This window comes from Mercenaria mercenaria, chromosome 19 (assembly GCF_021730395.1).
Source record: "Mercenaria mercenaria strain notata chromosome 19, MADL_Memer_1, whole genome shotgun sequence".
Lineage (NCBI taxonomy): Eukaryota > Metazoa > Mollusca > Bivalvia > Venerida > Veneridae > Mercenaria > Mercenaria mercenaria.
The window spans coordinates 5534194-5558574 of NC_069379.1; the positions used below are offsets into that span (position 1 = coordinate 5534194).

General features: G+C 34.6%; 1 protein-coding gene across 2 annotated transcripts in view; it reads left to right on the forward strand.

Annotated features, from left to right (window-relative positions):
• LOC123542183 (carnitine O-palmitoyltransferase 1, liver isoform-like) overlaps window positions 1-24157 on the forward strand; it is a 72630-nt gene extending 48473 nt beyond the window's left edge. For both annotated transcript variants that reach the window (XM_045327882.2, XM_045327883.2), the window contains exons 14-16: window positions 20296-20452; window positions 21829-21945; window positions 23522-24157. In XM_045327882.2, coding sequence (XP_045183817.2) covers window positions 20296-20452; window positions 21829-21945; window positions 23522-23719 — 472 coding nt within the window. In that variant the 3' untranslated portion in view covers window positions 23720-24157. The remainder of the gene's footprint in view (window positions 1-20295; window positions 20453-21828; window positions 21946-23521) is intronic.
• Window positions 24158-24381: the final 224 nt, after the last annotated feature.

Sequence of the window (24381 nt, forward strand, 5' to 3'; positions counted from 1 at the left end):
TATCCAAGCCGAAGTACATGTACCTGTCAATGGCGTCCAGTAAAACAAAAGTAGAAACAAACGTAATTCAAACTGCAAAAGCATCATTGAATTAAAGTCGTTTTTAATTCTAATAGTCTGTCTGGGTTATTTAAGATATATTTTATTGAAAATAACTGCTATTGGTTGAAAAGCTGCCGATATTGATATTTTTTATCCATTTTGTTCGTTTGTAACAGATGCACGTAATTTTGTGAGAGCTACGGTCAGAAAATTGGCCTGAAAAATATTCTGCTGGCAATGTTCTGTCGTATAGGTTGCTATAATTATGTGTATAGTTTCATCCCAATATTTGTTTTGTCTTCAAATTCTATAATTCAGCTTTAGATCGTAGTAAATGTACAGATATTACTGCGCTGACACATTTAGATTTAGCCTGAGACGTTGTGCTCATCCCGTACCATTACCTAACTGGCTTAAATGCGCAAGAAATGATGTAATAAAACTGTGATGTCACCAATGGGGAATAACAAATCGATAATGTCGGTCAGTTGATGTGATTTTTTTTTAGGAACTACGAAGTGCTTATGGCCTGACACCATGTATTTCACAAGACAAGCACAAGAATAAATTTGCTATTTAGAAATATTTTTGTACCCCCCCGACAACAAAGTTGTAAGGGGGGTTATACTGGTTTCAGGTTGTCTGTCTGTCCGTCTGTCTGTCTGTCCGTAGACGCAATCTTGTGCCCACCATCTCTCCTTATCCCCTTGACAGAATTTAATGAAACTTCACACAAGTGATCAGTAGCAGCAGTAGTTGTGCATGGGGCATCTTAGGTTCTTTTAGAAAAAAAATTTGCAGAGTTATGGGACTTTGTTTTTTTGTTACTATACTATATACAAAGTCCGCCCGCTTAGCTCAGTAGGTAAGAGTGTTGGTCTACGGATCGCGGGGTCGCGAGTTCGATCCTCGGGCGGGGCGTATGTTCTCCGTGACTATTTGATAAACGACATTGTGTCTGAAATCATTAGTCCTCCACCTCTGATAATTCATGTGGGGAAGTTGGCAGTTACTTGCGGAGAACAGGTTTGTACTGGTACAGAATCCAGGAACACTGGTTAGGTTAACTGTCCGCCGTTACATGACTAAAATACTGTTGAAAAATGGCGTTAAACCCAAAACAAACAAACAAACAGATATACTATATACATAGACACAATCTTGTGCGCACCATCTCTCCTCATCCCCTTGACACAATTTAATGAAACTTCACACAAGTGATCAGTACCAACAGTAGTTGTGCATGGGACATGTTAGGTTCTTTTAGAAAAAAAAATTGCAGAGTTATGGGACTTTGTTTTTTTGTTACTATACTATATACATAGACACAATCTTGTGCGCACCATCTCTCCTCATCCCCTTGACACAATTTAATGAAACTTCACACAAGTGATCAGTAACAACAGTAGTTGTGCATGGGGCATGTTAGGTTCTTTCAGAAAAAAAAAAAAATTTGCAGAGTTATGGGACTTTGTTTTTTTGTTACTATACTATATACATAGACACAATCTTGTGCGCACCATCTCTCCTCATCCCCTTGACACAGTTTAATGAAACTTCACACAAGTGATCAGTAACAACAGTAGTTGTGCATGGGGCATGTTATGTTCTTTCAGCAACAAAAATTGCAGAGTTATGGGACTTTGTTTCTTGTTAACATACTATGTACATACAGTCTGCATATGCAGTCTTATGCGTGCCTAATCTACCAAACCCTTACAACCAATTTAATGAAACTTCACACAAGTGATCAGTACCAACCCTAGTTGTGCATGGTGCATGTTACATTCTTTTAGATAAATATTCTGCATAGTTATGGGACTTTGTTTTTTGTTACTATACTGTATACATACAGTCTATATACATACAGTCCACATAATTATGCAATCTTGTGTGCGTCAAATTGCAGTGTACTTTGTCAGTGCATGAGGGGGGTACATTCATCACCTTTAGTGATAGCTCTAGTTCTTTTTGCCGTTAAATCATCATTATTCCTGCAATCATGTCTGAAAGAGTGAAGCACCTAAATTACCCAGATTTTTTTATAGAAACTGATTGGAAAAAGGTCAAGCTATGCTGTCCTCCAGTAACTCTTATTAGCTGCGGCCTGAAGGCCGCAGGTATATTGGAATGCAACAAGTAGTGTAGCACATGGGGAATGGGTGATATCACGTGATTTTTTACCGATATGTGATTGGTTTATCACATTTATGGAACGCCGTTTTCGCAGTATAGCTGGCGAGCTATATGATATATAGAGAAATGCTTGTGATCTGAATTCCTCATTAATTATTTCATATAATTTATTCAAACTTTCAGCAATGATCAATATTGATACTTAGTTGTGCATAAGAGATTTTTAAATGCTCTTTAATTTCCTGGATTATGGTTCTGTGTTATTTTACTCTATATGTCAACGACGTCCAGGTGAAAGCATGAATCACATTTGTGACAGCTCTAGTAAAAGTGTTTCAATAGTCAAGGAATGTGACCAGTTGAGATAAAAGCTATGTTATACATAAAAGGGAAATATAGTTATTTTGCTCAAAACAATGACTTTCAGAATTAAAAAATACCAAAGAGCTATTAAAATAAATTTAGATTAGATTAAAAATAGATTATCTCCTGTTGCGATTCTGTGTATTTCATACTTATTTGGAAATGTATATTTCATAGATCTACTTGTAATAAACGTAGAATGGAGTAATATTTCCTACATTAAAGCGTAATGGTACGATAAAAAAACAAGCTCGATTTTCACCCATAAATTACTTTTTAGACTGTGGTCACACAAACGTCAATAACAATTTCTGGAATGTTTAACTTCTGGCTGCAGGAAATCTTTTGACTTGTTACCTTTACTGTTCAGAGAATAGGAGTGTTATCTGTCTTAATCCTACTGTCAGCACCTTTAAGTGAATGTTTTATAGTTGCATGATATGAAAATTTAAATAGAATTCCGTTTTTACTTGACTGTATTACTTCCCTTTTTAATGTATGTTTTTTATTTTGACTCTATTACCTCCCTTTTTCCTGTAGAAGCCTTCAATTCTCACAAAATTTAAAAGTTTTCTTTCAGAAAAAAAAAATTAAACCAAATATTTATGATATTTATCACAGAAGATGAGATAAATGATTCAGTTAAAGGGATATAAAATGCTTTTTAAAACCTTTTGATTGATTCGATGTAGTAAGTATTTATAGAATTTAGGAACAGCAAGCAGTATTAGCACTGTTTGCAGTATCTCATTAAACTGCAATTTTCTCGAAATTTGTGGAAGCTGAAATATGCTTTAATGCTATGAATTATGGAGATGGGGTTGTGTAGTATCTTCTTTTTCCTGGTTTATATTATTATACCAATCCTTATGCTGTTACAGCTTTATGAACAGTGGTGATAAATCTATACCTGGTTGAAAATAGCCATATTAAATAGATTTATTTCAACATAAAATGTCCAGTTACATGGCAAGTGTGACATCAATACATACAAAAAAACTGTAAACAATGTATGAATTGGAAACTTACCAGATACTATCATTGGTTCCAGAGATATAAATTTGCCAGAGAACACAATTTTTGCAACCAACTTTAATCAAACTTGCACGTAACTTGTATTGGCATAATATCTCGGTTCCTTTTGAAAAGTGGCCAGATTTCATCATGGGTTCCAGAATTATGGCCCCTTAAACTATTTTTGCTTGTGAATGCGATATAGACCTCATTTTTCTATTGCTTTTTAATTACTTGAACACAACTTGTATTGATTTTCTTTTACCGTATTGTCTCCCTTTTTCCTGTAAAAGTCTTTAATTCTCAAAAAGTTTAAAAGTTTTCTAGCAGAAAAAAATCATCAAACCAAATTTTTAGGACATTTATTCAGAAGAAGAGAAGAATGATTCAATAAAAAGGATTTAAAATATTTACTGAAACGTTTGGATTGGTTAGAAATACTGAGTATAAATATACAATAGGAAGACTATGCCACATTATCCACTGTTCTCATCTGCAGAGCTGCAGACTAACACAAAAACACTATTTTAAACACTTATTTGGAAGCTGAAATAAGCTAAAACATTGAGAGGAAGTGTGGGGTTAGGATTGTACAGTAATCAATGGTATTATACCGATCAGTACACTGTCAAGTTGTTGAACAGTGATGATAAAGTACCTTGTTGAAATGAGCCATATTCTGTAAGAACATAATGTCCACATTTAACCTTAACCCTGCTAAATTTTATAATAGACTGGTCCATCATTCAATTTGGGCAGTACCAGTTATTATTCGAAGGGGTGTTCACTGAAAATTTACTGGCTGAATAACAAACAGTGCAGACCATGATCAGAATGCACGGATGTGCAGGCTGATCTTGCTCTGCACTGGTCGCAAAGGCAGAATCACTTGCCGCCAGCAGTCTAAAGGTTAAATATCTACAGTAGAATATGTTTGTTATGTCTCATTCTCCATTAAGGTAGTTCTTCACATTTAGGCCAGAGAAAATAAATGTTTAGATTCTCATCCGAATTTTGAGAAAAAATGGGGCGGGTGGGCACTTTTTATTTTTTAATTTTGAAATATGGTAGTCTGGAGGTCAATTTGACAAATAATATTTAAAATATCACAGTGTATTTATATTCTAGTGTTTCTTGCTGTGTTTTTGAAAGCTTTTATATGCAAAACCCATTTTGAAATATATAATTTATGTATATAAATTTGTATATAAATATATGTATATACAATGTATATATATGAAAAAAAAAAAAAAATTTCAAGTCAAAAACATTTATCTTATTTATAATTTGATAGTAAATCATTTTGTCTGATGGTTGATTGTATCCTGTACAAATAAGTAAATCTACAACAACAATGGCAATCAATATTTGTCTGCTCTGTGTATTTGCAAATTCAAAATACTTAGTTCTGTCAAAATACAACCATGACCTGTAAAGTAAACAATCTGTCATTCCTGCTGAGTACGTGCTAAAAGCTATATACCCTTGGAGGCGATGATGCTATTGACTTATGAACTTAAAGTATAAAATACGAGGAACTAGTAGTTTTACACCTGAAAAAAATCAGATGTTTCATAATTTGATGCACTTGCAAACATAACATATTTTTATCCTATTTCCAGATCTATGAAACAAATAATCGGTTAATTCAATATACTTTGCACGTGAAAATGGCTGGTCAGACTTCCCTACGAAGGCAAATTTTTATGTTTTGTTAAACACAATTGAAATATTGAAATCCAGACAACAGATACTTATTTCTGATCAATATAAATCAATAACAATCAAATCAGGATAAGAAAATACATTGACTTTACCTTTTTCTAAAAGATTTTGAAATCGAAAGTAGGTTGCCAGAACGGCATGTTCTAATCTCTGGCCTGGCCTGGCCCGGCCTGGCCTGGCCTGGCCTGGCCCGATGAGCTCTATTTTCGACTGGGCCGGGCCAGGCCAGGCCAGGCCAGGCCAGATTTTATTATACATAGAGAAATGAATGGCATAAAATCTAAATATACAATTACAATAGCAGGCAGTATTAACCTGCATTGTTTACTTGCTGCATGTCAACCAGTCCTCTGGAGAATCATTAATTAGCCGTCATTCATCTTATTTGAAATACAGATTTGCACTGAAGAAAATGGTGTAACTAAATGATAACTACCCATTTTTTCTGTAATCAAATTATTTAAAGTCAACTTAACACTTAGTTTTAAAACTAATGGCTAATTTCATTGATAAGTTTACCTGCTGCAATATAACTGAATATTTACATGCACTGAGAACACATCTCTTTGGGAATTGTAATTACAGGTTGTGTCCCTACTATCCTTAGCTGACCTTTTAACTGTTCAGTTGAACTTCTGATGTGTTTGGATTAGTTAAGCTGATGTTCAATTTATGGAAGAGTAATGAAAATAATATTCATTAATTGTGGGACTTCTAACTCATTGTCAGGGTGTTGGCATTTTAGATTATTGATATTTTTCTTGCACAAAAAATAATGGTGCGTTGTGTTAATGTTATTTTTAAGTGATATATTTCATGCTAAAAGATGCTCTTGAGCCAGTTTCACAAGACTTAGTATGATTTTTTTTCCACATACTTAGATCAATATAAAAACAATCTTACAAAAATATTCAGTATGTGTATAACCTAAACTACAAAATTTATATATCGCTTCCCCGCACCATACTATCCTAGGTTCTAGAACGGAGGTAGCATTATTTTAGAAATTGAAAGTTGTTGACCGTTAGTATTGACAGGTGCCACTCTTTATTTTACATCATATTTGTAACCTGAAAATATCTAAATTGACCAAAATAACATGCAAAGTTTACCAATGGCACAGTGGCGTAGTGATAAGTTCTCCGACTTTCACACATGTTACCGTGGGTTCGATTTCAATTCAGATTGTTTTCATTAAATCAATATAATGTCATTTTATTGATACTGGTTTTATTCTTACAACATTTTATGGTAATAATCTACTATGTAGAAGAATGTCAAATACTTGTGTATTTCTTTCAATAAATGAACAATAAATCACGATAAGTGATAATTTTCCTGCATTCTAAGTTTACAGAGGAAATTTAAAAAAAAATGATAATGAAAATGGTCAAACAGGTGTTTCGAACTTACAGTCCCGAGATTGGTAGCTGAACGTTTTGTCAGCACAACTTTATCTGCATGTACGACCTGGCAGTAAAGAAATGTTTATATTTTATTTGGTTTTCAATATTTATATTTTTATTTATGTTTGGGCACAATTTTTTTTTACGGAAGCATACAAAATATATTCTTGAGTGCTAGTTCAATAATTTCGGACAATACTAAATAATCCTCAATAGACAAAATAATAAAATTAGTTAGGTTATTCGATTTGGGGAAAACCAAACCACCAGTCAAGGGTCAATTGAGGTGGAGATCCCCTGATAATAGTCATAACAATTAATCAGGCATCACCTTTAAATTAGACATAATAGTTATGTTAGCTACAGGCTTATTCCCAGGTGTATAATTTTACAGAATGGGAGTTCAAAATGTATTTATATAATGTCTGAAATATCCAAACTTATTCCAAAAGTCAGATTTAAAGATGCTATAGAAATCACTTTCACGAAATTGAAATCTATGGCCTGGCCTGGCCTGGCCTGGCCCGGCTCAGTCGGAAATTGGGCTCATCGGGCCAGGCCAGGCCAGGCCAGGCCAGGCCAGGCCGGGCCAGGCCAGGCCAGAGATTAGAACATGCCTGCCAGAACGTCTGCTAGTTGTGTGAATTGCCGATATGTAATAGAAAGAGCATTGAAACTCGAGGGTAAACGATTTGTACGAGGGGGCATAGCCCCCGAGTATAAATCGTTTACCTGAGAGTTTTAATGTTCTTTCTGTTTTGTATCATAGCCATCCATATATGGTAGTTGTAGGCGTTCCACATTGCCACATACAGCAGTTCAGTGAGTACTTAAAATCCTTGCTTTACAAATGTGTAAAGCCCAGGTAAAATAAACCAATGCTAGAGCAGAAAATCAATAAAATAAACTTTACTGTCTATTGTTCCAGAGATGCTGGCATACTTTCCTTTCCAACAGTGCGGTAACTGTCGTGCGGGTATTAAAGGTCCAATACTAAGGAAAGTGAACATTTTAATTTCTTTTAAAAAGCACAGAAACTATTTCATTTTATTGGAAAATGAAAGTTGGTATGTAGAAATTCGAAATAAATCGCAGTATATGTACAATTATTTTTCTATGAAGTATGAAGAAAGTTAAAAAGACCTGGGGGGTCATTCTGTCGATTCATTGAAATTTCAACATAATACACATACATTTCTTTGAGTTCCAAAGACCTTCTGTAAATTTTGACCTGCCAATCTTCATTATTTAGTGTCTTGCAGAAGCCTATGCAATGGCTATGAAAAAAATTGCCAACTCACTTTCCCTTAGTAATGGACCTTTAAATACCTGCACACTTTTAGTTACTGCACCTTGTACTCAGTGTATACGAATTACCTGCACCAAATTTGTTAAGAAAAAACACCGAGCTATGATACAAATTGTCTTTGCATCACCACAATATGTCAAACATTTTCTTTAAACTCGAGAATTATGCAATTGTTTATGCAAGTGTACCAGTATCCGGACATAAAATTTTGGATATCCGGATTTTGACTAATAAAAAATTTCGAGGCGGGGAGTTTCAGATAGGGGCAGGCGGGGATGAGAATCTAAAAACTAATTTTCTATTGCCTTGGGGAAACACATGGGAATTTGCTGTTTTTACTACCTTTTACCATGAAAATCGAAAAGAGTTTGTCATGTTTTTACTCCAGGTAAACTGTCTTGATTATAAATATCTATATTTCGAAGTAAAATGTTTTCACATGATCCCAAAGCGTCCATTATTTGGACTTGGATAGGGAAAGTCAAAGTTATCAGATCATATGGTCCCAGAACAGCCTGTTATTTGGACTAATTGCATGAACTCAAAATGTTTATATCTATGTTTTTGTTAAATTCAAGTCACAAAAGTTAAAAAAATTTAATTTTGTAAAGGCTATAAGCATAATTGTGTTATGTTTTATGCTGAATATTATAAACTTTTGTATTGTATAATTTTATTGTATTGTTAAATTCAAGTTAACTTTTAAAGGTGGTCAATCACATTTAAACAACATTTAATGACATTTTTTACTTTTTGTATATTCTGGTAGAGAATTATTTAAGGAACAAAAAGACCGATTACATAGAGTTAGATTCCTATTTGAAATGTATATTTTATTATTTTTTAGCTCACCTGTCACAAAGTGACAAGGTGAGCTTTTGTGATCGCGCGGTGTCCGTCGTCAGTCGTCCGTCCATCCGTCCGTCCATAAACTTTTGCTTGTGACCACTCTAGAGGTCACATTTTTCATGGGAACTTTATGAAAGTTGGTCAGAATGTTCATCTTGATGATATCTAGGTCAAGTTCGAAACTGGGTCACGTGCCTTCAAAAACTAGGTCAGTAGGTCTAAAAATAGAAAAACCTTGTGACCTCTCTAGAGGCCATATATTTCAAAGATCTTCATGAAAATTGGTCAGAATGTTCATCTTGATAATATCTAGGTCAAGTTCGAAACTGGGTCACGTGCAATCAAAAACTAGGTCAGTAGGTCTAAAAATAGAAAAACCTTGTGACCTCTCTAGAGGCCATATATTTCATGAGATCTTCATGAAAATTGTTCAGAACGTTTACCTTGATGATATCTAGGTCAAGTTTGAAACTGGGTCACGTGCCATCAAAAACTAGGTCAGTAGGTCAAATAGTAGAAAAACCTTGTGACCTCTCTAAAGGCCATATTTTTCATGGGATCTGTATGAAAGTTGGTCTGAATGTTCATCTTGATGATATCTAGGTCAAGTTCGAAACCGGAGTCACGTGCGGTCAAAAACTAGGTCGGTAGGTCTAAAAATAGAAAAACCTTGTGACCTCTCTAGAGGCCATATATTTCATGAGATCTTCATGAAAGTTTGTCAGAATGTTCACCTTGATGATATCTAGGTCAAGTTCGAAAGTGGGTCACATGCCTTCAAAAAGTAGGTCAGTAGGTCAAATAATAGAAAAACCTTGTGACCTCTCTAGAGGCCATAATTTTCATGGGATCTGTATGAAAGTTGGTCTGAATGTTCATCTTGATGATCTCTAGGTCAAGTTCGAAAGTGGGTCACGTGCCGCCAAAAACTAGGTCAGTAGGTCAAATAATAGAAAAACCTTGTGACCTCTCTAAAGGCCATATTTTTCATGGGATCTGTATGAAAATTGGTCTGAATGTTCATCTTGATGATATCTAGGTCAAGTTCGAAACAGGGTCATGTGCGTTCAAAAACTAGGTCAGTAGGTCTAAAAATAGAAAAACCTTGTGACCTCTCTAGAGGCCATACTTGTGAATGGATCTCCATAAAAATTGGTCAGAATGTTTATCTTGATGATATCTAGGTCAAGTTTGAAACTGGGTCACGTGCCTTACAAAACTAGGTCAGTAGGTCAAATAATTAAAAAAAACCTTGTGACCTCTCTAGAGGCCATACTTTTCATGGGATCTGTATGAAAGTTGGTCTGAATGTTCATCTTGATGATATCTAGGTCGAGTTTGAAACTGGGTCAACTGGGTCAAAAACTAGGTCAGTAGGTCTAAAATTATTAAAATCTTTTGACCTCTCTAGAGGCCATATTTTTCAATGGATCTTCTTGAAAATTGATCTGAATTTTCACCTTGATGATATCTAGATAAAGTTCAAAACAGGGTCACGTACCTTCGAAAACTAGGTCAATAGGTCAAATAATAGAAAAACCTTGTGACCTCTCTAGAGACCATATTTTTCAATGGATCTTTGTGAAAATTGGTCAGAATTTTTATCTTGATAATATCTAGGTCAAGTTCAAAACTGGGTCACATGAGCTCAAAAACTAGGTCACTATGTCAAATAATAGAAAAAACGACGTCATACTCAAAAACTGGGTCATGTGGGAAGAGGTGAGCGATTCAGGACCATCATGGTCCTCTTGTTTAAAATTTTGTAATTACTCCCCTTTAATATGAAAGTATATAAAAAGCTGGGTATATCTTTTTATTTCGATACAATGTCTAGTTTTACATTTGCATTTGATAGACATGTCAACTATTGTACAATCTGAACCAAAATGCAAGTTAAATAGAAGCTGTGTGTAGCTTCTGAATTCATTTATTTCCAATCTATCTTGTTTGCGCAACCAAGATAGGCAAAGGGAGGTAATAATAATTTTTCAAATTTGCGTTTCTAATGAATTCCATCTAAATACATAATTTTTAATGCAAATATTTTACAAATGTATTACAATATGTCTAATATTTATACATTTCCTTAGGCAAAGTATGTTTATCAAATTTATACTTATGATAAAATAACTCTACCTTGGTTGGGCAACCAGGATAGGAAAATGAAATTTTAAAAATACCTCCAGTGAAAATCTAATTTGTATTAAGTGTTAAGTGAACATAAATGAGTGTAAATGATCAGATGCTAAAGTTTCGAACAAATCCGTTACATGGCCAAAATCTGATTTGAATGTTTGACTTAATGTGTTAGAAATTGAATTTATTGTTTTTATGGATCTGACACAATTTATAAATATTATTTATGTATTTTTAACTGCATAATTACCTCCCTTTTATGGCATGTGAAAAAATACATTTTGAAATTTTTAAAGTATGGATCAACAGAAAAATTATGAAATTAAATTATTGCTATAAACCTAAATGATTAGCAATATATACAACTAACATGGAGAGATTGTTTTAAGTTGTAATACCCATTTTTTCTTTGCTATGTCAAGTATATATAAATTTATAAGACACAGTGTGAGGTATTAATAATTCTCAATCTATAAAATAGCTTATTTCTTGAGCTGCAAAACAGCAGCAAGCCCAACTAATTGTAGGAGTTGTGATATTGTATAGTGCAATTTTAAGATATCTGGAGAGAATGTAAGGACTATGCATGTATTTCAATCCCCCCACCAGGAGTGTTGGGGGATTATAGGAATGGTCTCCGTCTGTCCATCCATAATATTTTGTGTCTGCTCTGTTTCTCCTTAATTCCTTGTAAGAGTTTCATGAAACTTGGGTGAAATGATCACCTCATCAAGACCATGTACAGAACTCAGGAGTCAGCCATGTCGGCTCAAGGTCAAGGTCACACCTCAAGGTCAAAAGTTTGAGCCTTCAGTTTTGTGTCCGCTCTATATTTCCTAAACTCATTGAAGGATAATCATGAAACTTTGGTCAAATGATCACCTCGTCAAGTCAGTGCGGAAAACTCATGAGTTAGCCATGTAAATGTTTTAAATACATTGTTACAACATTACCAGAAAACATTCTCATCAGATTTCATTGTTATTATGACCGGTCATTGTCCGGTGTCCGTCGACGTGCGTCGTCAGTCGTCCGTCGACATTAAATTTTGCCTTGTGAACACTCTAGAGACCACATTTTTGACCCAATCTTTATGAAACTTGGTCAGAATGTTAGTCTTGATGATCTCTAGGTTAGCTTGAAACTTGGGTGATGTGGGGTCAAAAACTAGGTCAGTAGCTCAGATCAAAATCAAAGCTTGTGAACACTCTAGAGACCACATTTTTAAGCCAATCTTTATGAAACTTGGTCAGAATGTTGGTCTTAATGATCCCTAGGTCAGGTTCAAAACTATGTCATGTTGGGTCAAAAACTAGGTCAGTAGGTCAGATCAATGGAAAAGCTTGTGAACACTTTAGAGACCATATTTGTGCCCCAATCTTTATGAAACTTGGTTAGAATGTTAGTTTTGTTGATCTCTAGGTCAAATTTGAATCTGTCTCATGTTGGATCAAAAACTAGGTCAGTAGGTCAGATCAATTGAAAAGCTTGTGAACACTCTAGAGACCATATTTGTGCCCCAATCTTTATGAAACTTGGTCAGAATGTTAGTCTTGATGATCTGTAGGTCAAGTTCGAAACTGGGTCATGTTGGATTAAAAACTAGGTCACCTGGTCAAATCAAAGGAAAAGCTTGTGAACACTCTAGAGGCCACAGTTGTGACCCAATATTTTATGAAACTTAGTCAGAAAGTTTGGCTTGAGGATTTCTAGGTCAAGATTGAATCTGGGTCATGTTGGATCAAAAACTAGGTCACCTAGTCAAATTAAAGGAAAGGCTTGTGAACACTTTAGAGGCCACATTTGTTACTCAATCTTTATGAAACTTGGTCAGAATGTATGTCTTAATCATTTCTAAGTCATGTTTGAATCTGGGTTATGTGGGGTCAAAAACTAGGTCACTAGTTCAGATCAAAGGAAAATCTTTTCAACACTCTAGAGACCACAATTTAAGTTTGAAACTCATGAGAATTAGTCCATGTCCAGAAATGAGATCGTGTTTTGAAGAGTATTGCCCCTTGATTATTAAGCCAGATCGGTTAAATTTGATTGTTTCCCTTTATACCATCTTAACGTGAGTATCGACTTTTGTTAATCTCGCTTATCTTGATAATCTTGACCTTACACTGGCTTTGTTAATTAGGAGTATTGCAACAACATTGTGAAACTTTTTACACAAGCGGAGTTTATACCTTGCCCGAGGCAATTTGCAGTGTATTCCTCAAATTGGTGATTTTGAATGATAATCGGGTTTTTGTTTCAAATTTGAGAGCCGGGAAGGATATTTCCATTTTAGATATGTATTTAGTCATTTGATTATATCTTTTAAGGGCAAAATATATGTGAATCATAAATTGAAAGTTAATTAATTAAAAAATAATTTTTGAAATTTAAATACTTTTTATTCAGACTTGTAATTTAAAATAACAGTTTTAACCTAATTTGACAAAGACGGAATTAGATCGACGTACATGTTTATTACCTGATATACATAACATTCTTATTTCTTCCCATTGGTGATTTTGAATGATAATCTGGAATTTCTTTAAAAATTGTCAGGAAGCATATAATTCCCATTACTCAACGTATTTTTAAAATATGTATTTAAAGGCACTGACCTCCAGATTTGGCTAAAAATAATCTTTCTCTCAAATTGAAGTTTGTTAATACTAGAAGATGTGTTTTTGTGTCTAAAATATTTCGTCGAAACCAATAGCGCTATAGCGGAATAAGTGAATTATGACTTCAAAATATAGATTTTTTTATAATCCAGACAGTTTACCTTGAGTAATGCGTTACAGTCGCTTTTCGATTGTTGTTGTTGTTCATCATATAAAGTAGAAAAACAGCAAATTCTCAAGTATTTCCGTAATATATAGTTTGTCAGTAATTAAGTTTTAAAGCCTTCTTAAGAAATATAGCATTTATTTCCAGATATCTATAAAAGTATTTTTTCTTGTTGTCGAACGATCTGGAGGATAGTCTCTTTAATTTTTAAAATATTTTTATGAGGACGAAATATATGTGTATTTCGGGTCTCCTTGAAAATGTGTCTTTTCAATTTAAAAAAGTTTTTAAATAATTATGGATCCGTGGCCTATAAATGCACTTTACTTTACAATAATGTGAATTTGGATTTTGAACGGTAAGATAAATTATCAAAATTTATAACTCCATATCCATAATTTAGATTTTAACTTTAAAGTGTTTATGCAAGAGCCATAATAATTGTCCCTTTAGGCCGCGGGGCATGTCAGACAGACAGATACTTAATCCAATTAGTAACGGTAATAAACAGAAATATGTCAGCATTAAAATTTTGGTTAACTTATTGTCAAACACGTTATTTGAGTCTATCATACATATATAATCATTACAAAAAGATAAGATAAGAAGTTTTTAACAACAATATTATAATACTAACATCATAATGTTATTGAGCTGAAGCAAGATGTTTTTGAATTCACAAGAAAATTACGCCTTAAAGAATACTTTGCCTCTTTTACTGACTCTGAAATTATAAATAACTCTGCAGATAATAACTTTAATAAGAGAGATAATTCTAAATCTACTTTTATACCCCAGTCTGGTAGAGATTCAACCCTTGATTTTTATATAGAGGCAGTTACTAATGAAATTTTACTTAGCTAGTGACAAAAAGTACAAATACAGATCAAATTTATCAAAAGAAGAACAAGAAGCGTTAAAACATCTGAGTCAAGATGAAACGATTGTCGTGAAGAAAGCAGACAAAGGTTCCAGTGTTGTTATAATGAACAGAAAGGATTATATTTCCGAGGCTTATAGACAGCTAGAAAACAACAAATATTATAAGAGACTTGATGAAAACCCCCAGAAAGTGTTCAGAAAGACATACATGATAGTCTTAACAATTTAGAAAATATTAGAGAATCAACTTTAGAAAATCTATACCCCTCAAACGTAGACAGAGTCCCACAATTTTATATATTACCTAAAATTCATAAAACGTTTGACCCAGATTTACCCCTAGGTTACACAGGGAGACCTATTATTTCAGGTTGTGGAGCTTTAACTGAAAATATGTCTGCATATGTTGATACAATCTTGAAACCATACATGGAATCTTTACCTTCCTATGTAAAAGACACTACAGATTTCATCAAAAAGTTACAAAACCTCTCTAGCATAGATAAAGATGCATATCTTGGTAACACTGGATGTAACATCTTTATACAGTAATATTCCCCATGGTGAGGGCATAGATGCTTGCAAATATTTTATGGAAAATGGTAGTAGATCACAGGATTCTATTAACTCCATTTCTAAAATCATAGAATTAATACTTACAAAAAACCACTTCCAGTTCAATGAAATTAATTACATTCAAAGATTTGGAACTGCTATGGGAACAAAAATGGCTCCTTGCTTTGCCTCTCTATTTATGGGTAAACTTGAAAAAGAATTTATAGACTCCTGTGATAAGAAACCACTTATCTGGTTACGTTTTTTAGATGATATTTTTTTCATCTGGAATCATTCAGAAGAGGACTTATTAGACTTTTTTGACATATTGAACAGTTTTCATGATACTATAAAATTTACATATTGTTACACTAAAGATACTGCTACATTTTTAGATGTTAACATTGAAAAAGATGAAAATGGTATCCTGCACACTAGTGTTCATGAAAAAGACACTAACAGTCATCAGTATATAGAATTTTCATCATGTCTCTCAGTTTCATGTAAAAAGGTATTCCCTTTAGCCAGGCTAAGCGCTTTAGGCGTATTACTTAAGATAATACCATTTTTGACAAGGAAATGGACAAGCTCAGAGAATACTTTCAAGCACGTAACTACCCTGAATGTGTTATAAATGAGGCATTAAAGAAGGCCTCTTCTCTATCAATGCAAGATGCTCTTAATTCGTGCAGTAGCAAAAATACGGATAAAGTCATTCCTTTTGTATGTACCTACAATCCATCTTTGCCCAGTATTGGTAAAATAATAAACCAATATTGGAATCTTTTAAAGTATTCTCAACAAGAGAGTGTTTAACAATTAAATGACTATAAACCTATTGTTGCTTACAAAAGACCCAAGAATATCCAAGATGTTTTAGTTCATTCTAGGCTGAGTAAGAAAGACAAAAATTGTAGTGTAAGTAAATGTTATAGACGTCACTGTACATACTGTTTAAATATTAATGAAGATAATTCATTTTCTAGTTCCACCAATTCATCTTGTTATAATGTTAGACATGATCTGTCATGCAATTCAACTGATGTTATTTACTTAATAACATGTAATAACAGGGGCGTAGGGACGATTTGAGTATTGGGGCGGCAGAGAGGGTGGGTTTGGGTGGGGGTGTCCCCCTCCTATGAACGGGGTCCGGGGTGGCCCCGGGAAAATTTTGCATATAGCTAGAGTAAATGGTGCAGTCTGGCAACTTCTTGGACTGCTCAGTATCTGTGTTGAACATACTCGTTTTTTTCGAGTTTTCACCCATAATTAGTTTACTGTGTTTAAACACTGTACATAATGGAAGTACGATGTTAGATACGGACAATGTCTTGCCAGGGTAAAACCAGTAATGTCTAAGTAGGGGATCGAGCACAAGACCCTGAATTAAAGGGGTAATCTAATCCTTATAGCATTTTAGTCATTAAATAGCATTATAAAGGTAAAACGCAATTCATTGTTTTCTTTGAACCATTGAGGGTTGAATAAACGGACTTCAGGGTTCTTTTTACCAAACGATCGATTTGGAAATTCAAAATTGAGAGGGTAATTAGCATTTTATATTTTTATGTAGAAGCTGTAATGCTTGTTAATTTAACTAGATCTGCAAAATCTATGAGGATTTTTCTACATTTGATGCGTTGAATTAAATCATTAAGATTGGTTTCTTTGATAAGATAAGGTAAGATAAATTTTATTTTGAGTCGGCAAGACAAGTAACAATACAACATAAGCACTCTAGATGCTTTTGAACCGACTATGTTGATATTTCGAACAATATGTTTAAGTGTCAAAATATTTAATTTAATATATTTTATGAAAAGTCATCTAAAGATCCCGATTTGCGTTTGTGATTTACTCAAGATACTTTGTCGGCAGAATTTGAGACACAACATTAATTACAAGTGTCTATAATCTGTTCAGCAGTAAGCAATTAAATACGATTAACTTTCATTAATTAATGCATCGCCTAGCTATAATCCGAGTCTGCTGGGCGTGAAAATACCGCGGCCTTGGTCGTTGCGGATTATCGATTTTACACAATACCCTGTCACCAAGGTGATCTAGAAAGGTGTCAGCGATATGACAAAATTCTGTGTACATATCAGTCGCCGATGCACTTCATGATAAATGGAAGACCGATGTATTTTCTAGCCTTTACAGAAATTTACGAGTTCGGCATTTCGCCGCTCCTCGAAATATTGGGGCGGCGGGTGCCGCCCCTGCCGCCCCAGCTCCTACGCCCTTGAATAAATGTTTTAAACAGGATATTGGACAAACGCACCAGCAATGTTCACAAAGAATGAATAGTCATAGATTTGATATCAATCATTATCCAGAAACTACTACTAATGTTTCTGAACATTTTAATTCTCAAGGACATACTATCCAGGATTTCTCTTTTATGCCCATTGATAAAGTAACTAATCCTTGGAAAAGGCTTTTAAAAGAGACTTCCTGGATGTACCGTTTGGGCACTGTGTCTCCACAAGGAATGAATTCAAAAATTCTGTATTAATGCCTTTCTGAAATACTTGTTATATATGTATATTTTATTACTTGTATGTATTCCATAATCAGTTTTTACTGGTGCCATTCCTTAATCATTGCACTTATACTGCATTTTTTCACCAGTTTTTATGTATCATAGTATGATCCTGTTTATGATTTTTACGCTAAACTCTTTGTTTAATTTTGACGTTGTCGTCATCGACGTCGTTTGACGTTGACGTCACTTCCTTTGTTATGTTTATTTTGAACCCTGAAGAAGGCTGATGTAGCCGAAACGTTGGTTAAAAATAAAGTGACTTGTTTTAAAAAGTTCTTGTAGTTTTGACTACTTTTAATACTTATAAACAAGAAACATGAAATTTACACCCGACCCAATGGACTTGTTATATTTACATGTACAATATTCAAGTTTAACTATGAACATGTAGTTCTATATGTTAATCAACTTTATGTTATGTTATGTTTTGATGCAATAAATAATTCTAGTTGTGAAAATGGTATTAAATGAATTAAAAAATGGAATATTTTTTATTTAAACATGTAATTTAAAATAACTTTATTTTTATTTAATCTGACAAAGTAATGACATTAAACACGGAATTAGATTGACACACATGTCTATCTAATTCAGTTTATCCGGTGTCATCAGTACACGTGTACTGTGACAGGCAAAATTTTTTCCAAATTAGTAAAATCAGTGATATTCAAACGTTTAGGGAAGCAAGAAGACATAAAGATAATTTAAAAATAAACTCATTGAAAGAAAGATTAACTTTTCTAGTTTACTTCAATAACTTAATAAATGTTGTGAGATGATTATAAATATAAGAATAAATCATTCTAAAAGACCATGTAAAGCTTAAAATCTGTCATTTCCTACAGAAATCAGTGGGAGTCGGGATCAAAATTAGTTACTTATTTCAAACGAAGATCATATTTTATTTTATTAAAAATTATATTGAAAGAAAGTGCAAATATTGCAGATTACTTCAATAACTTAATAAATATTGTCAGATGATGCTTTTGATGTCATTTGATGTGTTAAAGTTTTTCTCCTTCTATATTTCAATAGGCGTAAATTGACCGATAATGGCTAATCGATACACCCGATAACCTGTTTTCAAGGGAGACAATTTCGCCAATAAGCTAGCAAATTGGCTTAGATTTCTGGGTAACTATGAGAATGTTTGTTTTGATAATCTGTAGGTTAAATTCGAATCTGGGTCATGTGGGGTCAAAAACTAGGTCACCCGGTCAAATCAAAGGAAAAGCTTGTGAACACTCTAGAGGCCACAGTTGTAACCAAATCTTTATGAAATTTAGTCAGAATGATGTTTGTCTTGATGATCTTTAGGTCAAGTTCAACTATTGGTCATGTGGATTCAAAAACTAGGTCAGTAAGCCAGATAAACTCTGGTGAGCATATATAGGGCCATCATGGCCCTCTTGTTAAAATGATAAGCATGGATTGACAATGTGTCATTTGCAAACTATTTCACTAGCTCAAAGGTCAAGGTCACAGTCCTTGGTTGAACTTAGCCAATTTTCACTACATATACAGAATACTAAATTTTCTGGTTTTCCTACAATATTTTTTTTTGTAAATGAATAGGGACAAGGGTCCTTCTTTTAGGTCATGAGCAGTACCATGCCTGTGACCTTTCTCATGTTGCGGGGGATGGGTATTTGGATAAGAACTCTGTTTATACTTTACACATGTCACAATAAAGACTCAAGAAAAACTTTTAGAACTGAAATACCAGTGTCATAATCTCTTACTTGATCCTCCAACAGATATTGGAAGAGTCACCAATATGGGTTTCTGATGGCGATTGTAAATAAGCTTAAGTGATTATAACAAACAGTGTCATCGTAGCAGGCGCTAGGAACTGTTTTTAATCTCTGACAGATATTCGGGGCTTTTCATGGTGATATTGAGAAAAAGCCTGTCAAACTTGGAATTTCACATATAATATGCTAACTGCCCTTGCAGGCTTTTTATAACATGTCTTTTATGAATTATCAAAATAGAATGCGTAAGTAATGAAATATATAACCAGTAGTGCTTAAGAAGGTAATGATCGACACTTGGAAAGGCTTTCCGTGTGATTAGGTACTTTCATTAGGCCGTACTAAGTCTTCGTATGTTCGTATACCTCAAAGCTAAAATGGTTTCCAGCAAAACAAGAAGATTATACTGAAAACAGAAAATAAGTTATTTGCTGATTTTCACTACGGTCCAACACTTTTGAGACAATGGCTGGCACCTGAGCAAGACAATCAGTTTCACATTTCTGAATGGTAGTGTTTTAGACATAAATAGGATTCTTAACCCTTACCCTGCTAAATTTCTATAATGAACTTGTCCATCTTTCAATTTGGACAATACCATTAACTGTTAAAAGGGGTGATTACCAAAAATTTTCTGACAGAATGGCGAATAGTGCAGACCACAATCAGACTGCATGGATGTGCAGGCTGATCTTGGTCTGCACTGACCGCAAAGGCAGAATCACTTTCCGTCAGAAGGCTAAAGGTTGATGTTATTTCAATTTCTGTCCTTTTTCTTTTCAGGGCATTCTTAGACAAGACAATTGACAAGTCTGAGAAGATTCGACTGTTACGAAAAGCGTGCGAAGTGCATGCCAAAATGTACAAAGATGCGATGAATGGTAAAGGCATTGATAGGCATTTATTTGCCCTGTATGTAGTCAGCAAAGGTCTTGACTATGTGAGTATGACAAAAAATTCATAAAACTACATTTTAAGACCAGTCTAAGAGCTCTTGCTTCTGATTGGCTGGTTCAGAGCTAAGTTTAGAAACTGACCAATAGCAAGATAATAAGAATTCTTTGTCTGGTTTCAAAATCTTAGACTTTGATTCTACTTGAAATAGAATTTTGCCAGGCAAGTTATACTGTAAAGGCTGTGATGATCCCTGAAAGGTTTTTGCAATGAACTGACAAAATACAATTTATCTGAGGTCATCAGTCTGTCCTCCTCCTCAGATTCTTGAGGGGAAGTTTTCACAAAAAAGGGACATACCTCTAGATAAATGTCTAAAGATTTCTGTTTTGTAACAGATAGCAGTAACTGTTGATATTAGATACTATTTAAGGTTGTGGACACATGGAATGGACCCATTATCACATTTGATAATTTCCTAGCAATTTTCACATTTTCGTCTGTAATGGCATTCTTCTTCAGTAAATGAGTAATAATATTGGTGACAACTGGATAATACCAAAATTATATTTGGAGACAATGTCATTGGATGAAAAATTATCAATTGTCATTATGGGTGCACTGACCGTACCATTATCTGTTAACAGTGGTGCTTACTGAAAGATACTGACTGAATGGCAAACAGTGCAGATCATGATCTACACTGGTTGCAAAGGCAGAGTCAGTTGTGTCCAGCATGATAAAGGTTACAAGAACAGGAAACATTTTCATAAAACCTGCTTTATAGGTATAGGTTATTAAAATGTGCCAGTCCATCAGTTAAGTTTCAGTTTACAAGAATATCCCTTCCTGCATGGAACTCCTTTTGCCTGGCAAGAATGTTGTCTAATGTCAGTGAAACAATTAAGATATGAGCCGCACCATGAGAAAACCAACATAGTGAGTTTGCGACTGCACAGTCTGGTCAGGATCCTTGCTGTTTGCTGACGGTTCCTCTAATTGCAAATTTGCAATAGACTTTGAAAGCGAACAGCATGCATGGATCCTGACTAGACTGCGTGGATGTGCAGGCTGGTCTAGATCCATGCTGGTCGCAAACACATTATGTTGGTTTTCTCATGGCGTAGCTCAGTTATGTATTTGAGCTCTTAAATTTTTGAGTGACCCTATTTGTTCTCAGAACAGTTAAATCCAGTTATATCTTTTCCCCCCAGCTATTTGCTGGTACCAATCTACACCTTGATAGGGCTGATAAAGTTCCTTGTCTGAGGACACAGCACAGTTTGTATAGACAAGATTCGCTCCCAGTGGCTTTCTCTCTCTAGGAAAGTTACTAAGTCATTTTGACCAGTGCACCCTCAGAGAGTATAAGGTCCAGCACTAGAAGTATGATATCTCAACTTTGTTAATATTTCTGTACAGGACTGTCATTTCCTAAAGAAATGTTTGAGCATTCCATGGACACTGTCAACCAGCCAGCAACCACAGCAGCAACTAGCATCCTCACCAAGCTGTGATATACCTGAGTACAGAGATATGGTAAGTGATATTATCAAGTGTAGAGATATGGTAAGTGATATACCCGAGTACAGAGATATGGTAAGTGATATACCAAAGTACAGAGATATGGTAAGTGATATACCAAAGTACAGAGATATGGTAAGTGATATACCAAAGTACAGAGATATGGTAAGTGATATACCCGAGTACAGAGATATGGTAAGTGATATACCAAAGTACAGAGATATGGTAAGTGATATACCCGAGTACAGAGATATGGTAAGTGATATACTGGAGTACAGAGATATGGTGACATTCCTGAGTACAGAGATATGGTAAGTGATATACTGGAGTACAGATATATGGTAAGTGACATTCCTGAGTACAGAGATATGGTAAGGGATATACCTAAGTACATGTATTGAGATATGGTAAGTGATATTCATAAGTGTAGAGATATAGTAAATGACATACCAGATTACAGAGATGTGATAAGTGATATACAGGAGTGCAGAGGCATCGTAAGTGATACATGTATACCCGAGTACAGAGATGTGGTAAGTGATATACCATAGTACAGAGATACGGTAAGTGATAAACTGGAGTACAGAGATATGGTAAGTGATATATCGGAGTACAGAGCTAGGTAATGGTATTCCTGAGTACAGTGATATGGTAAGTGATATACCAGAGTACAGATATATGGTAAGTGGTATTCCTGAGTACAGAAATATGGTAAGTGATATTCCTGAATAAGAGATATGTTGAGTCCAGAATTATGGTAAGTGATATTCCTGAAAGTAGAGGTATTGTAAGTGACATACCAGAGTACAGAGATATGGTAAGAGGTATTCCTGAACATAGAGGTATGGTAAGTGATAAACTGCTGTATAAAGTAATATTATATATACTGTAATGAAGAACTGCCCTAGTAGCCTACTGGTAGAGGACCAGCTTTGAGTGTGGAAGGTTGTGGATTCACTTCCTGGCCATGTCTTACCAAAGATGTGAAAAAATGGTACTAATGGCTTCCTAGTTTTGGGGTCAGCATTAAGAGGAAAGTACTGGGACTGGTCAGCCCATTGTCAGCCGGGTGTCAGTGTATCACTGGGCCAGGTATCATGTCACTGTGTGATGGCATTTGTGATGCCAGCATCATGTTTTTACTGTAAAATCATTTAATTTCATGGGCATGAAATTTCGTGTTTTTTTTTTTGTCAAAATGGCAATTTCGTGGGGATATGAATTTGTGGATTTTAACTTTTGAACATAAAATGAATGGGAATTTTACTTGTTGGTTGGGATTAAATTTTGTGTATTGACTCAACCACGAAATCCAGGAAAATTAGTCCCCCACAAATATTAATGATTTCACCCAGTATGAAATTTCATATAAGTGTAAAATTAACGACATCACAATGGATGTCACAAACACTTTGAAATTGGATATAGTAGGTTTGAAAATCGAAATGATGTCATAATCCATGTTATGCAGGTAATCTTAAATTTGTTGGTCAGTATCATAAAATATAGACCTCAGGTCAAGTTGAAAGTTGTAAATTTTAAGGTACCCGTTGCTTACCGTGTTTTATTAATTTTTTTCATTTCTGTTCAGGTCAGTCCAGGTGGAGGGTTTGGCCCGGTATCCGACGACGGGTACGGAGTGTCATACATGATTCCTGGAGATTTCAAGTTCTTCTTTCACGTCTCATCGAAAAAATCCTCGAAATGCACAGACTCCACTTTATTCATGACTCAACTGTTTGAAACCCTCGACGAAATGAAAGATCTCTTTGAAAACAACGCAAGTTAACAAAAACTTTAGTTTCTAGGGTTACCAGTATGTTGTTTTATTACATTTTGTCTCATTGTCAGAATTCTTATACAGTTTGTTAGTTTTATTAACTTATGCACATTTTATTCCCAACATTCCACACTTTTAAAGGGGCATGCTTCAAGAGGAAGATTAAATTTCAGTTTTTAAAACAAATTTTATAACAGATATTGTAACACCAAAAATCACTGTTGTAAGTAGTTGATATTTTACAAGTTAGGTATACTGTTGGTTTAAACAGTATTTATTGATATACAGTCAATATTGTGGATGCGACCACGTGTCCTCAACGACCATTTGTCTTTAACGACCACTTTGAATTCCCCCCGAACAATTTTACTATTAAAATATTTGTGCTAAACGACTTTTGTCTAACGCGACCAGCGACCGCTGATTTTCGGCAAAATTGACTGACCTTTTTTGGTTAAGCGACCGCTAAAATTTAACTATGTCCATATTAAATCATCTTTACATCAAACACTGCCGCCGATTAATTATGAGAACGTGTTGACACTTAATTCTCGATTGCAAAAGGTGAGAAATGTAAGTAACATCTGATGGGATCCCACAATCACTGCATAATTATTAGACATTTGCGAATTAATCCGATGCCGAATCCGAATCTGACTTCGGGTATACTT